Source organism: Thunnus albacares, chromosome 7 (genome assembly GCF_914725855.1).
Source record: "Thunnus albacares chromosome 7, fThuAlb1.1, whole genome shotgun sequence".
NCBI lineage: Eukaryota > Metazoa > Chordata > Actinopteri > Scombriformes > Scombridae > Thunnus > Thunnus albacares.
Genome location: NC_058112.1, coordinates 22,025,026 through 22,038,545, shown reverse-complemented (window position 1 = coordinate 22,038,545; position 13,520 = coordinate 22,025,026). Strand labels below are relative to the sequence as shown.

Genomic DNA, 13,520 nt, shown 5'->3' with positions numbered 1-13,520 from the left:
CTGCCATAAACCGCAAGATTAAAAAAAGAAAAGACAATAAAATACATGTTGCTCAGCAAACCTAGTGGATGTGATCAGGGTGAGATAGGTTATTAAAGAGAGGACATCGTCTGGGTTACCGCAGGAGAGCAAGAGGGCAATGCTGTAATTATGGCTTAACTGACTGTGATTAAAGAAAAAGCCTTTAAAGATCATCCATAACCGCTGCTCTGTCAGGAATAGAAAACATCATCTGATGCAAAGTGCAGTCCTTGGGGAAACAGTGGCTTTTAAAGGAACTGCTTATAGTCAAGCAAGGCCAATACTTCACAAAATGGAAATGTTGTTTTGATAACTGCAAACAGAGTGTTAAAATTGTCTTGACAAGCTCACTTTTTCTGAACGAGAATAGATTTCTATCAATAACCAGACTAAACAAAACTTCAAGAGATCATAGAGAAACTCAGACAGAAAGTCAATATTTTTTCCTTTTACTTTCACTGTTGTGTCACCAAAAACTCCTGGGACTTTACAGATCAATAGAATATGAGTTGTTCAAACTATGATCAAGATAAAAATCTAATGTCTGAATTGCAATGTGTTGTACTGTAATCAGCACTGCAGATCAAAAGCAGGAAAGAGATGCTTGCCATTAGCCATTTCTTTTATAACTAAGGATGTAAAGTAATGAAACAATTAGATTTTTTTAAATAACTAATATATAAGTGTTATAGATGCTAATGTGAACCGCAAGTATACAGAATCATCTCACTGCGCAACACTGCTGGCAAAACACAGTCTAGCGCATAAGATGCTGTTTATACGTATGTCACATATAAGGAACAAAACGCTGACTGGGAGCCTGACTGGAGCTGGTTAAAACTGCTTTACAGAAAGCAAACACAAGGGCTGCATCTAAACAGCCTTTTGCTCGCATCAGGCATCACCTTCAACAACAATTATTATCGCCTTAAGAGCAAAATGTAATGTACGTCGCACACACCAACAGCACTGCGTAAGATTTTTTTTTACTTACTTACAATGAAAAGCTTCCATAAATCTCCGAGCAGTTATCGCGGTGAAGTCAAACGAGCAGGATAACAAACAAAAAAAGACGTATAGAAAAACAAGGAGGCGTTTTTATCCAGATGTGAACGTCCGATGTAACGATGTAAAGAGTTTGTTGTTACTTTGAAGAAGCGTGTGTTGTGAAGTGCGCTCAGTTTGCAGCTCGCAGGGGCAGAAGCTCTCGCGCTGCTGACTGACTGACTGACTGACTGCTGCTCCGCGTGCGCCTGTAGTAGAGACACACTGAAACCCGAGAGGCGATGATGTCACGGTCCGGATGTAAAGAAAGCAAGGTGGCCGGTGGCGCTTTTATGCTTCCCTCCTAGCACAATTACAAACCAAGCAAACACGGGGATGAACACAGAGATAGCGAGAGAGAGAGAGAGATAGAGATAGAGAGAGAGAGAGAGAGAGAGAGAGAGAGGCTGAGCAGCTGCAGGACGGTGTCTTGCTGGAAATGAACGAGAGATACAAAAATACAATGTTGAAACCTCAAACTCCTCCGCACTTTGGAAAAAATGTACAACTGCATGGAAAAAAATGTGGGACACCCCAAGTAGCAGTCATGAAAAACACAACCACATGGAGGAACTGAAATGACACCATGTCCCAGATTTAAACATGTTCCACTCCTCCATTGTTTATTTCGGGCTGTATCCGATACTCACATAAATTAATATGAGCTTTATTTCCTCCGTGCGCTGTCTGGCATTCACTGCCTCATATGATGAATGTGCGTAGCTACACGTCACTCCGCTCATTCTTAAGCAAGCCCCGACAAAAGAGGTATGTTGAAAACAAAAAATTTACCATTACTGCACTGGGCTGTGAATAGCTCATCCTTAAAGTATTTTGAATCATGCTGATAAAGTTGTTGTGAATTTGTTGCAAAACATTGTGGCAAAAGATCATGAGCTGTGATATTGTTATCTAAGGTCTGGTTTCCATTCTTGTCCATCCAAGTTACTGGAGCTGTGCTATCTGGTAAGAGGGAGAAAGAACTGAATATCAAGTAGGTTCAGCAGGGAGCCTGCAGCTATTGAAGACATGAAAGCCCGGACAATGACCTCGGCCCCAGCCCAGTAGCCAAACAGCTCCTCCACTCATCAACCTGCTGGGTGCAGTCAATGGTGCAGGAAGACACCCAGAGACAGTCAATACACTCTTACTGGCTGCTTTTCTCTGCCTCTTCCCTCAGTTTAATGATACTTCAACGTTTCTCCAGCATGTACTGTAGCTCTCGAAAGTCAGTGAGTTTTCACGAAATCTTAACACAAATGCTAAATGCGTTTTTAAGAGGTTGAAAACACAACAAAGAGGCATTACGGTTATTAACACCATCCGTATAAATAATAGATTACACGTCCACTATAAAGTGGGGGATGCCCTAAAACGTCCTTCAGCTATCCTTGGTCCTCCAGGGAGGGCCTCCCAGGCTGGAGCTTGGAGCCAGGGGATGTGGCCACCACCTGGGGCACAGAATGAACATCGTGCCCAGAGAGAGAGAGAGAGAGAGAGAGAGCAGAGCGAGGGGACTAATGAATTTCTGGAGGATATGTGATAGGATATTTAGTGGCCCAATCCATGAAAGATGAATCTGTGGCGGATAAGGAGCTCCAACACACACAAAAAAAAGGTGTCAGAGGGGAAAGTCAAAGCAAGCTGTTCAGCCATCTGTGTATGAGCTGTGTCTTGCCACAGGGGAGACTGTTTTTTTTTTTTGTTTTTTTTTAAATCCAGGATAACTGAGTCAATATTTGCTGTCAGTGTCCAAATCAAAGTCTTCTCCTCTAAGGAAAATTCTTTGCATTGTCACGCCCTTCATGTTGTTATAAAAAAGCAGAATGAGGTGGTTACAGGTTTGATCATCACAACACCTACGTTTGTTTAACACCACGTTTTATAAAAGTATTCTCTTACAAGATGCGGAATTCCTATCTGCTCACTCATCGCATGTCATTCTGAGGACATACACTACATGAATAAAAAGTAAATGTCACTGTGGCAGCCACAAAAGGCTCCCTAAGCGTACATCTTCAGGCTGGATTCAAAATCACAGATGCAGTAACTTTAAATTGCTCAAGGTGTTTAACATTTTGGTTATAAAATGTCTCGTGGGAAGACCAAAAGCACTTGTGAAAAAAGTCACGATCCACCCTGCAGCTGAGCATTTGTTTTGATTGCAACTGTGGGCTATTTGTTGTAATTTCCTTTTCATAAATTAGGAAACATGCCAGAGTTAGTAGTGGAAAAATACAAAGAACTTCATACACTAGTTCATCAGTCATTCTGTGGGAGTGGAAGAGTCGACTACTGTTCCAAGAATCTTTTTAAGTGGGGGGGTGAGGGGGGAGGGTTGGGGGGGTATGACCATCCCAAGGTTATACAAACTCTGTTTCATCTCAAACCAAAACTTAACTACACCCAATTTTATTGCTACACACCATTAGGCTTTATGACAGAGTAAGGATAACATGGCAGGCAAACTCAGATCTGTTGATGTTATCACAGCAGAGTGGTTTGGCTCCACAACTCCTGTCTGGCCATCAAAGCCAAATGCCTTGAGAAGGTAACAAGGCACTGTGTGTGAAGATAGGTAGGTACAGAGGCTATGGACAATAGCAACACCTGAGCAACATCATGCAATCTAGTACAATTACCCCACAATAAACTGTCCAACCTTTATAATGTTGAGGTTTTGTTTTAGCTGAATCAGACAAGTGCTGATTCATCTCTGTGGTATTTTATATTTAAGGCCATAGTGTGTTTTTATTTTGAACTGACGGACATCACATTGTGATTTTGTTATTTTGTCAGCCCCCACAAAAAAGAGGTAGAACATGAAATATTTCATACATGCGTGTGAATAGATGAGGCATGTAAAACACACTTGGCGCTCTTTCAAGTCAAGTCTTTTGGATTCAGATCAGGTCACCAGTCCATTAAATACTCTCATGCACAAGAGGAAAAGTCCAACATTCAATTCTAAAAGCATTCATAGCATCAGTCAGTTGTCATACGCAGTACACTTAAGCGCAAACACTAAGGCCCGAGGAGTAGTCTATGGATGAGGCTGACAAGAAAAAAAACACACACAAAAACTTTCTTCCTATACATTGTACCAATTATCAATGAGCAACAGAGTGTTGCTTTTCAGCTACAGCTTGCACTGGAGACTTCATCCGGTTCTCAGCTGACAGATGCCGAGGAGAAGCTTTCAGACTCATTAACTGCCCACACAGAGTCAGAGAGTCATGGGAAGGGAGAGGGAATCGCTAAGTGTTCACATGTTTATCCACTCTCAAAAGGATTCTCTTCTACCTGCCCACTCGCTCTCGTCCCTGGCTCTGTCCGCGTCCACCTACACTCCCACGCTCTTCCTTTGTCACTGAGGCGCAGGTTATTACCTGCTGCTCTTAAGAACAGCTGCAGGTACGGTGGCTGCAAGCAACAGTAGCCTGAGGTTGATAGTGAAGAAGACAGCTTGAATAAGAGCATTTGCCAGCGCTCTACAGGGGCCTCTGTTCCGACTGAGTGATAGCAAAAGAATACTGCATGCATAAATAGTTCCATTACCAGCTTGTCTTCAGGGAGCCAGTGAGAAGATGGGCTGAAATGGCCACCCTCTTGGTGCGTTGGTGTGTGAGCGTATGGGGAAAGGAGGGCGTCTCTTGCTCCAGTAATTAGCGGTGTGTGGCAAATGGAGCTGAAAAACAACTAACGGATTCCTGAGTGTCTCAATAGTCACATCCAGAAACACAAGATTTAGATAGTTAGTTACTCCAATGACATCAGTGAATTTTTTTTTTTTTTCATAAAAGGATTTTGGGGAGGTCAGATCGGAAAGGAATTCTGGAGTGAAACACTAGATAACTTGCAATACATCCAAAAGACTAGCTAATTTTTAACAAGGCATGGCACGCTCCAGGGAAGATACCAGCCACGATTGATGCTATCCAACATGATTCCCAGGGAACAGAGCAGCAGAGAGAAACCTCTTGAGTCATTTCAATATCTGTGACGGAGACAAGGTTGATGGGAAGTGAGTAATCTCAGCACAAGACAGGTGTTATTTGCCTGCCTTGACTACAGAGATGAAAGTTTATACATATATCTGATACTGAACTGAAAGTATTTCTCTAAGAAGCACTAAAATGACGGTGATCACTCTGTATCGTTGTACTGAATAGAATAGTCCACCTGGATAACTGGAACTTTCCTTTTTAAGCATTTTGTTGTTATGTTACTGTAAAAAGTGACATTATTCTTCACTGTGCACAGAACAGATAAGCAACTGCACTTAACAGTTTAATCCATGATTCTTTCCCAACATCTTTTTGGCAGAATACAACGAGAGGAAAATGTGTTTACACTAGCACACGAAAAGAAAAGACTATGAGGTTTTGTTGTTATGTCACTGTAAAAAGCGACATTATTCTTCGTTGTGCACAGAACAGATACGCAACTGCATTTAACATTTTAATCCATGATTCTTTCCCAACATCTTTTTGGAAGAATACAATGAAAGGAAAAATGTGTTTACACTAGCACACAAAAAGAAAAGACTAATTAGAAAAAGATCAAAAGGAATGTGGCTAATTTTGCAGAGGCTAACAAAATGGACCAATCAATGAGGAAGTCAAACTCACAGTCCTCCCCCTCCACCACCCCCCCCCAGGCTGCCAGGAAGTTTCAGAGAACTGAATCCCCTCATGAATTACAACACCCCACTGACCATAATTACATGCGCTGGCCAAAAATCGCTGTGCTAATGACAGATTGAAAATCGATAGGCCGTGTCTAGGGTTTCTCTCATACAAGCACAGATATGCAAGTTGGAAGCAGAGGCAAACGTTCAGTCCTGGAATTAAACCAAGACGCTAAAGTTACAACAATGATGAGGCAAAAGAGTGGAGGCACATTAAGCCTGCAGATCAGTGAACCCAGAGCGTTTTTCAAGCACAATGGCCCCGGTGAGTGACATCACAGAAGGTCAGCAAGAGAACAGAGAGTCAGACAGACTCGCTCCACTGCTCAGGCTGCTTTGTAAGCCTTGGCAGCACTGACAGTCACAAATTCCAAAGTTTGCAAGTCAAAACACCAATAGTGATGCGCTCTAGCATGAGCCCTCACCATGCCCTGCCCCCTCCAGCACAACTCAGCTAACCCATGACTGCTTGCTGACTAGGCTTGACTTTCATCTCTTTTTCCATTAAAGTCAGTGTATCAGCAAAGATTACAGGGGCTCAGAACTCCGGTTACCCAAGAAATACAGTATTTATAGATGCTTTAGATCCTTTACATATCAAAAAAAACACAACTGACATCATCGACCTGTCAACTCTGTGTTTACATGACTGAGACAACCGAACACAGAGGTAATTATTTGGTCATGAATAATTTATAATTTAAGTATTCAAGGTAAACACAAAAAACCTCTGGCTAAGCACAGCATCAATCTGAGAGGCTTTAGGTTTGCAATATGACGGTAAAACTATTGTTATATTGTCTCTTATGAAAAACTCAAGTCATAAGAATGGTAAGGAAGCTTCTCTTCCATCATTTTTGGAGATAAGGGTTAAGAGGCTTAACTATTGATTTAAATGGGTTAACATGCAACCTCCTGATCTGGCTTAATGACCCATCTCCAGACATGGATTGAACTCAGCTCTGGTAAAGAGAGATGGGAGCTACAAGCTACATTTAACCTCACTCTCACCAAGAGCACGTACAAACAGAACTGAAACTGAGACTTTATATGGTAGGTTACATATATTTCTGTGGGTTTTCATATATGTGTATGAATCTATTGTCTGTGAACATTAGTGAAAGCAGTCTCATACTAGGTCAAATGTCAGCTTAACACACATTAAGTAGACTAGTTCAGTAGACATGCACATCTCCTACATGATCGTATGAGAGTATTGCATCAGTGTATGATCTGAGAAAACCTTGGTGGTTGACTCTGTCCAGTAGGGCTACAACTAACAATTATTTTCATTATCGATTACTCTATTGGTTATTTTTCTTGATTAATCTATTAGTCGTTTGGTTTATAAAATGTCAGAAAAGGGTGAAAAATATCGATAACTGTTTCCCAAAGCCCAACCTAAAATATCTTGTTTTGTCCCGACCAACTGTCCACAACCCAAAGATATTCCAATTACTATCATAGAAGACTAAAGAAACCAAAAAACATTCACACTTAAGAAGTTGGAACCAGAGAATTTTGACTTTTTTTCTTGAAAAATGACTCAAAACCATAAATCAATTATCGAAACAGTTGCAGATTAATCTTCTGTCGATCGACTGATCGATTGACCGACTAACCGTTGCAGCCCTTCTCTCCAGGCACAGTAGACACAAATCGCTTAAACGTATAATAACAGATTCACAGAGCACAATAACAACATCAAGGATCTGGACATCATCCTCAAGTCATCTCATGAGAGTATGTTGAAATTCACCACCTGATTGGACTTAACTATAAAACATGGCACCCTAACGATAGTGTGACCATCCTCGAGCCATGACCTATTTACAAAGACAATAGGGAAGGCACACAGGCCCTTTCACATCCACCCATGCACACACGCACACTTCCTTTAGGTAAATGCTAGCTGGGGAGTGTTGTAAGTCAGCCCTCACACATTTTCACTTTCTACAGTGGACACATGAAAAGATGCACACAGTTCATTTTGAGTCTAATGAAGTATTAACTCATCTTTGGGTGTAATGAGCCTTTTGGGAGTGGATAATGTAGGCCGTGGTGCTGATTAGACAAGGCCAATAACAAGAAACCCTGTCATGAACACCAGGAGCCTCCAGAACCAGCTACGAAAATGATGATTATACAGCAACATAGAAGCATAACACAACCTGTATTATAGCTCATTCTATCAGCTTATTGCCCTCCTGAGATTACTTTTTTAGTTTCAGATTGATTACAAAGAAGCCTTGAGATGCAGGATCAGCTTTTGCCACACAAATGCCTACCATATACAGCACAACAATAGAGCTGAGACAACCTTTATGCTATGCATGTAACCAACACTGCTGCAGTGTGCGTCTGCATGTAATAAAAGATTAGTTATGTACCCATTCACAAAATAACATTGGTCTCCCTTCCAAACTACCATAGCTTTATTTTCTCGGTAAATGACTGCAGATTTACATCAGATTTCCATTCATCGCAGCCAGGAAAACAATTTACAGGCTCCACAGGCCCCCTTTTCTCTTATAACTACTTCCTTCACTGCCAAAGAATTGACTGAAAACTGTCTATTCAACTCAACTGTTCAAGGACTACAAAACCTTCTTAAATGCCCCACTATAAAAAGGTCTGAAGTTTTGGTACTCATTTATTTGAAGACCAAGCTAATTGTCTGAATCCATATGAATGAGAACAAAGACTTGGGATGGCCACCTAAAGGATTTCTTTGCAGTCACTTGGTCACAACCCCAGAATTGCTTCAGCAGGTGCAACTATAAATGTAATAAGAGTAGAAGAGATCAGGAAGAGAGGGAGAACATGAGAACTGATGGCACTTGATGTTTCTGTGTGTGAGACAGAAGGAAAGAAGAGTATTAGCTAGTATTAGATACTGAAAATATAGCCCCTTTTACACAGCCTGTTCAAGGAGGGAACGCTGCACCTTTATTCCGCCTCGCTGTTCTGCATAAAAAGGTACGGACACAGAGTGGGGGGGGGCAGAGTTGCTCCGCCAATAAGCCAGCTACAGACATAGTCACAGAGCCGGATTGGCATCTGTGTAAAAGGGACAGCTGGCACGGCAGGACAGGGAGCTGACGCTGTTGTGTAACACGTCACGCCTCTGAATCCGGAACGCCGGTATGCTATGTAAAAACACATGCGGGGGTGGCGTTACGCTGTTTGGTTCATCATTGTCTTTATATTGTAACAAAGCTCTTTAAAATTTAAAATTAAGAATGCGGAAAAGATACTCACTGTATTCCAAGTCCATACTATATGCTTAATCTAAGCAGGCTTTAAGTGTGTTGACACTGGAAAAGTGACAAGATTAAGTTTACTAAAAAAAAAAACAGTCAGTATGCACAATGAAAAATGCTTGAATTTTTAGTGTGCTGTGTGGCAAGCAATTAGAAAAACGGAGGAGCTGCTCACAGCTGTAAAAAGGAAAATAATTTGGTAATGGTGGTGAGATGTCTCACAAACAAAAATTAGTAAATAATTAAAAAGTTTTTCTTGTGGAGTTTAATTTGCAGTGGAATTATAAAAGTCATTGTATGGATGACTTCTGACTACATACATATTATATCATGTCTTGCTAGTATAAAATGGTAAAGTATGCATTGCATACCAACAGCAAAAACTGTATAGTTTACTATATATACTATACATCCATGCTGTATACAGTACAATTACTATGTAGTATGGAAGTGGGACAGAGTGTGACAGGCTGCTGGTACTGCTCCTCCTGTTGTCCTGTTTTTTTGCATTTTACCCACGAATTGAGATGAGCAGTGTCATCTCATCTCATATATACCGCATCAACAATCTGTACGGCAGACATTACTGACTTGCAGACTATATCCTTCTTCTGCTGCTTTACTTTTGAAGAGCATTTTGAAGAGCAATTTCAAGACATCACCTTATGCTCTACGAAATTGCAGTGGTAATTTCTCACATTTTAAAGACCAAGCAAGTCATCAATTAATCTGCAGGATAATCTGCAGATACTCAATCATGAAAGTGACAATGATATTATAAATTAATCATAGTTTCAGCCCTAAAATAGAAGTTGGCTAAATTACTCACTAGGGGTAGTAGTAAAGTGAGGTTTTGATCCACAGTGCAGTGCTGAGCATGCTCAGTAGGCCCTGCCAGAGGGCCAGACTCCTGCTTTGGCCTACTTCTGATAAAACCAACAATGTCACGGAAAGTTTCTTTGCAGTGAGTGTGTATGTATCAATCTGACAGGGGGTGTGTGACAGAGAGGGAAATGTGTGTGTGTGTGCCCTCAATATAGGAGCAAAATTCAATCTCATCAACTGCTGCCATACACAAATATACCACCCTCTGTGATGGCCGTTATTGATCCATCTGTCATCCATACTTTAACAGGCAAATAAATGCACATACTTTAGTTGGAGGAAAAGCCACAACCACAATTGCAGCCGAAGGAAAAAGACTTTCATTACAGATCGAGAGAGACTGAGAGAATGGCAGCCTTTAACTGACACTGTAATGAAAAGCAACATAGGATCTGTTAAGCTCTAGTTCTTCTAGTCCCCAGGCAAAGATAGCTGCTAGCGTGAGCAGAGGGATAGAGCAGCAATGCCTTACTCAGACATCGGCCCAACTGATTATAAAAAAGATGACCAACAGAACTGGGTCAGTCATGAGAGTGACAGACCAAGATACTTTAAGAGACGGAGAGAGGAAGAAAAGCGAGACAGTAAGAGGCAAAGGAAGTTGTAAATGTAAATGTGAGTACTGTACATGACTTCAGAAACGTATCCATGTTGGAAATTAAAAGGCTTGCAACTCATGGAATAAACTGTTTGTTTACAACTAAAAGACACAACAACTGTAATCATGCAGCAATATTTACTGCAACATGAGTGTTGCCTAACAATTACATGTAAATTTGTTGATTACAATCATAATTTCTTTCAGGTCTGTTTTTTTTTTGTTGTTTGTTTTTTTTACCAGAAGAGCTCTCTGACAGAAAGTGCAAAAACACTCATCATGTGCTGTGGATTGTCAAATATTATCAGTCTGCAGAAAAGCAAACAGCAGATGACTAAACAAACACTGTGAAAAGCACATTTTCCAGTTCTTGCCTACAGTTTCAGTCATGTGAAGTATTTTGAGTGATACCTAAGTGGAGCCTTAATAAATGATCTCGTCTATCTAATCAGTTCTACAACCTTGTTTTTAATGACCTATCTGGTTGTTACTTTTACTGTGCATTTGCAGCATCTTTATTAGGTAAACCAAGTGAAATGGAACTGCAAAAGATCAGCAAACATTATAGAAGACAGAAGTTCTGTACAGACACAAAACCTGATAAAAGTACAACGTTATGCACAGACACAACAACTTACAAATCAGATGTCACGCCGAATGCTGAATTATAAAAGAAATGGATTGGCTACAGCTTGGCTAAGAAGAAGTGAACTTGAAAAACACACTGACATATGATAGCTTCATGTCATGTGTATTTAGTTTTCCAGTCAACAAATCCGAACATGTGTGCTTCTACTTGTGTTAGCATGTGCAGATGTTTGTCACGATGGCATTTTGCTGTCATCAGATTTAAATTAGAGCAGGGAAAAATTATTATTACAAAATCACTTAGTTGTACCTCATAAGGATTTGTGTGACCATTTTTTAGCCATGCTAGCAGCATGGCTTTAGAGGTGGCAAACTCGGTCTGTTGCTGTGTCAGTTGATCTGTCGGTTGGTCTGTCCAATACTTTGATCCACACTGATATATCTCAACAACTATTTAATGGATTGCCATTCAATTTTGTACGGCATTCATGGTCCCTAGACAAATGTATCCTAATGACTGTGGTGGTCCTCTGACTTGTCCACCATGCAGTTGACATTTGTGGTTTTGAGTGACATGGCTCGACAATTATTGTATAGATTGCCATAAAATTTGATTTAGACAGTCAGGATGATTTGTTATCAATTTAGATGATACCTTAAATTCTCATGTAGTGCCACCATCAGGTCCAAATTTTACTTTTGGTCATTAACAAATACTTGCAAAACCAATAACATCCCCATAAGCCTCAGCTGTACTTTGTGTTTATTGCTAATTAGCAACTGTTAAGCGCTAAACCGCTAACCTAAGATGGTGAACGTGGTAAACATTATGCATGCTAAACATTAGAATGTTAGCATTGTCACTGTGAGCATGTTAACATACTGACATAAGCTTTTAGTACAGCTTCACAGAGCTGCAAGTGTGGCTGTAGACTGTCAGTCTTGCTAAGTGCAAAGTGCAGTGAAACTTGTGACTTTAACTACTGATGTGAAATCAAGTTAAAATACAGACGCTAAGTGCATCCCAAACAATGTCCTCATGTAACATTCACACATCCTGATTTGATGTTCTATTATAACACCCTGTTAATCCATATTTGAAATGGGGCAATCAATGCCACTCTAAAACAAGGACTTAGCGGTTACAGAGGAAGGCACAGCTGACAAATTGAGGACAGCTTTCAGTGCTGGGCAGTCAACTGAGTCAGTGACTCAATCCACTGGGACTGTGACACGTTCATGCATCTTTCCTCTTGTCTTATACCCTCATATTCCACATTCAGACCAAGTCTATTACTTACATTACAACATGAAGTACAACTGAAATGCTTTGAATTTGGAGAACATACATAAGCCTGTCCCAGAGATTAAGTATTGTCCATCATTTTATTTTCTTTGTAAAACGTTCATCAGAGGGAGAAGCCAAATTTGATCAGTTTTACAGGGAGTGTCTCCTCATAGGTCACCCGCTGTTGTTTTTGTAGGTGCAGCTGCATTACTCAACTCCTCTGAGAAAAAGAATAACAAGCTACTTCTGTTGGGGTTCAAATCATGTTCCTTTACAGCTCAGCACGCCTACAACCCGGCAGTCAAGTCCAGCTTTTTCATGATAAGTATAGAGGGATGATATTGTTTCATATAAAGAAGCTCCATGAAAATCTGTAATTTTAGTGGGCTGCGGCTCCCTCCTGGTTACAAGCCTCTGACCAACAGCTGCATGTGTCAGGTGAAGAGTTATAAGGGGTCACAAAGGCAATAGATCAACATCCTGACAAGCACCAAGACAAACACATAGACTGTGAGAGGGAAGGATATACTTGGATAGACGAGAGAAAGAGATGTAGAATAAATGAGGTGAATAGTTTAACCATACAAATACTGCCCACTTTTCCTTTTAAGGGAAGGTGAAACTACACAGATTTGCCAAAAAGATTTAACAAAAGTATCTTAAAAAATGGTCAGATGTGAAGGGCTATTTTCACAAAAAATATAGTTTGCAGTTGTGCGAGAAGGATGTGCAGTCAGTGAACAGTAAGACAGTAGTAAAAATGTTTCTTGTTAAACACTGCACTCTGCTGTAAACACCTCAAGGTGAAAATCACCCATTCATCCTCCTACTCTTGGCAGAGGCAAGGCTTTTTATTGTCTGTGAAACATGCACTTAAATGACACTTTCCTGGATAGATGATGCAACAAGCACACAAAGAGGGGATGAGGAGGGAGAGAAGAAAGGAAACAGAAAATGTGGTGTTAGTGAGAATGTTACAACATTGTCTCAGATGTATTGTAAAAAAAAAACCCTCGGGCACATAAATACGCATACACACACACTTAGACACATATACACACACACAAACATACATAAATAAATGAATGAATTCATTAGCATGCACTCTGTGCTGTTATAATTTTTCATGGGGTAAATTTAACT

General features: G+C 40.5%; 1 protein-coding gene across 9 annotated transcripts in view; it reads right to left on the bottom strand.

The window, feature by feature from the left end:
- LOC122986431 (pleckstrin homology domain-containing family A member 5-like) overlaps positions 1 to 13,520 on the bottom strand; it is an 87,574-nt gene that overhangs the window by 43,851 nt on the left and 30,203 nt on the right. Inside the window, exon 1 of one of the 9 annotated variants that reach the window (XM_044357703.1) lies at positions 1,016 to 1,329. The exons of 7 other annotated variants lie outside the window; for them this stretch is intronic. In XM_044357703.1, the coding sequence (XP_044213638.1) occupies positions 1,016 to 1,035 (20 nt within the window). In that variant the 5' untranslated portion in view covers positions 1,036 to 1,329. Of the gene's footprint in view, positions 1 to 1,015; positions 1,330 to 13,520 lie in introns of those variants that run through there. One more of the 9 variants, XM_044357704.1, reaches the window with a different exon arrangement.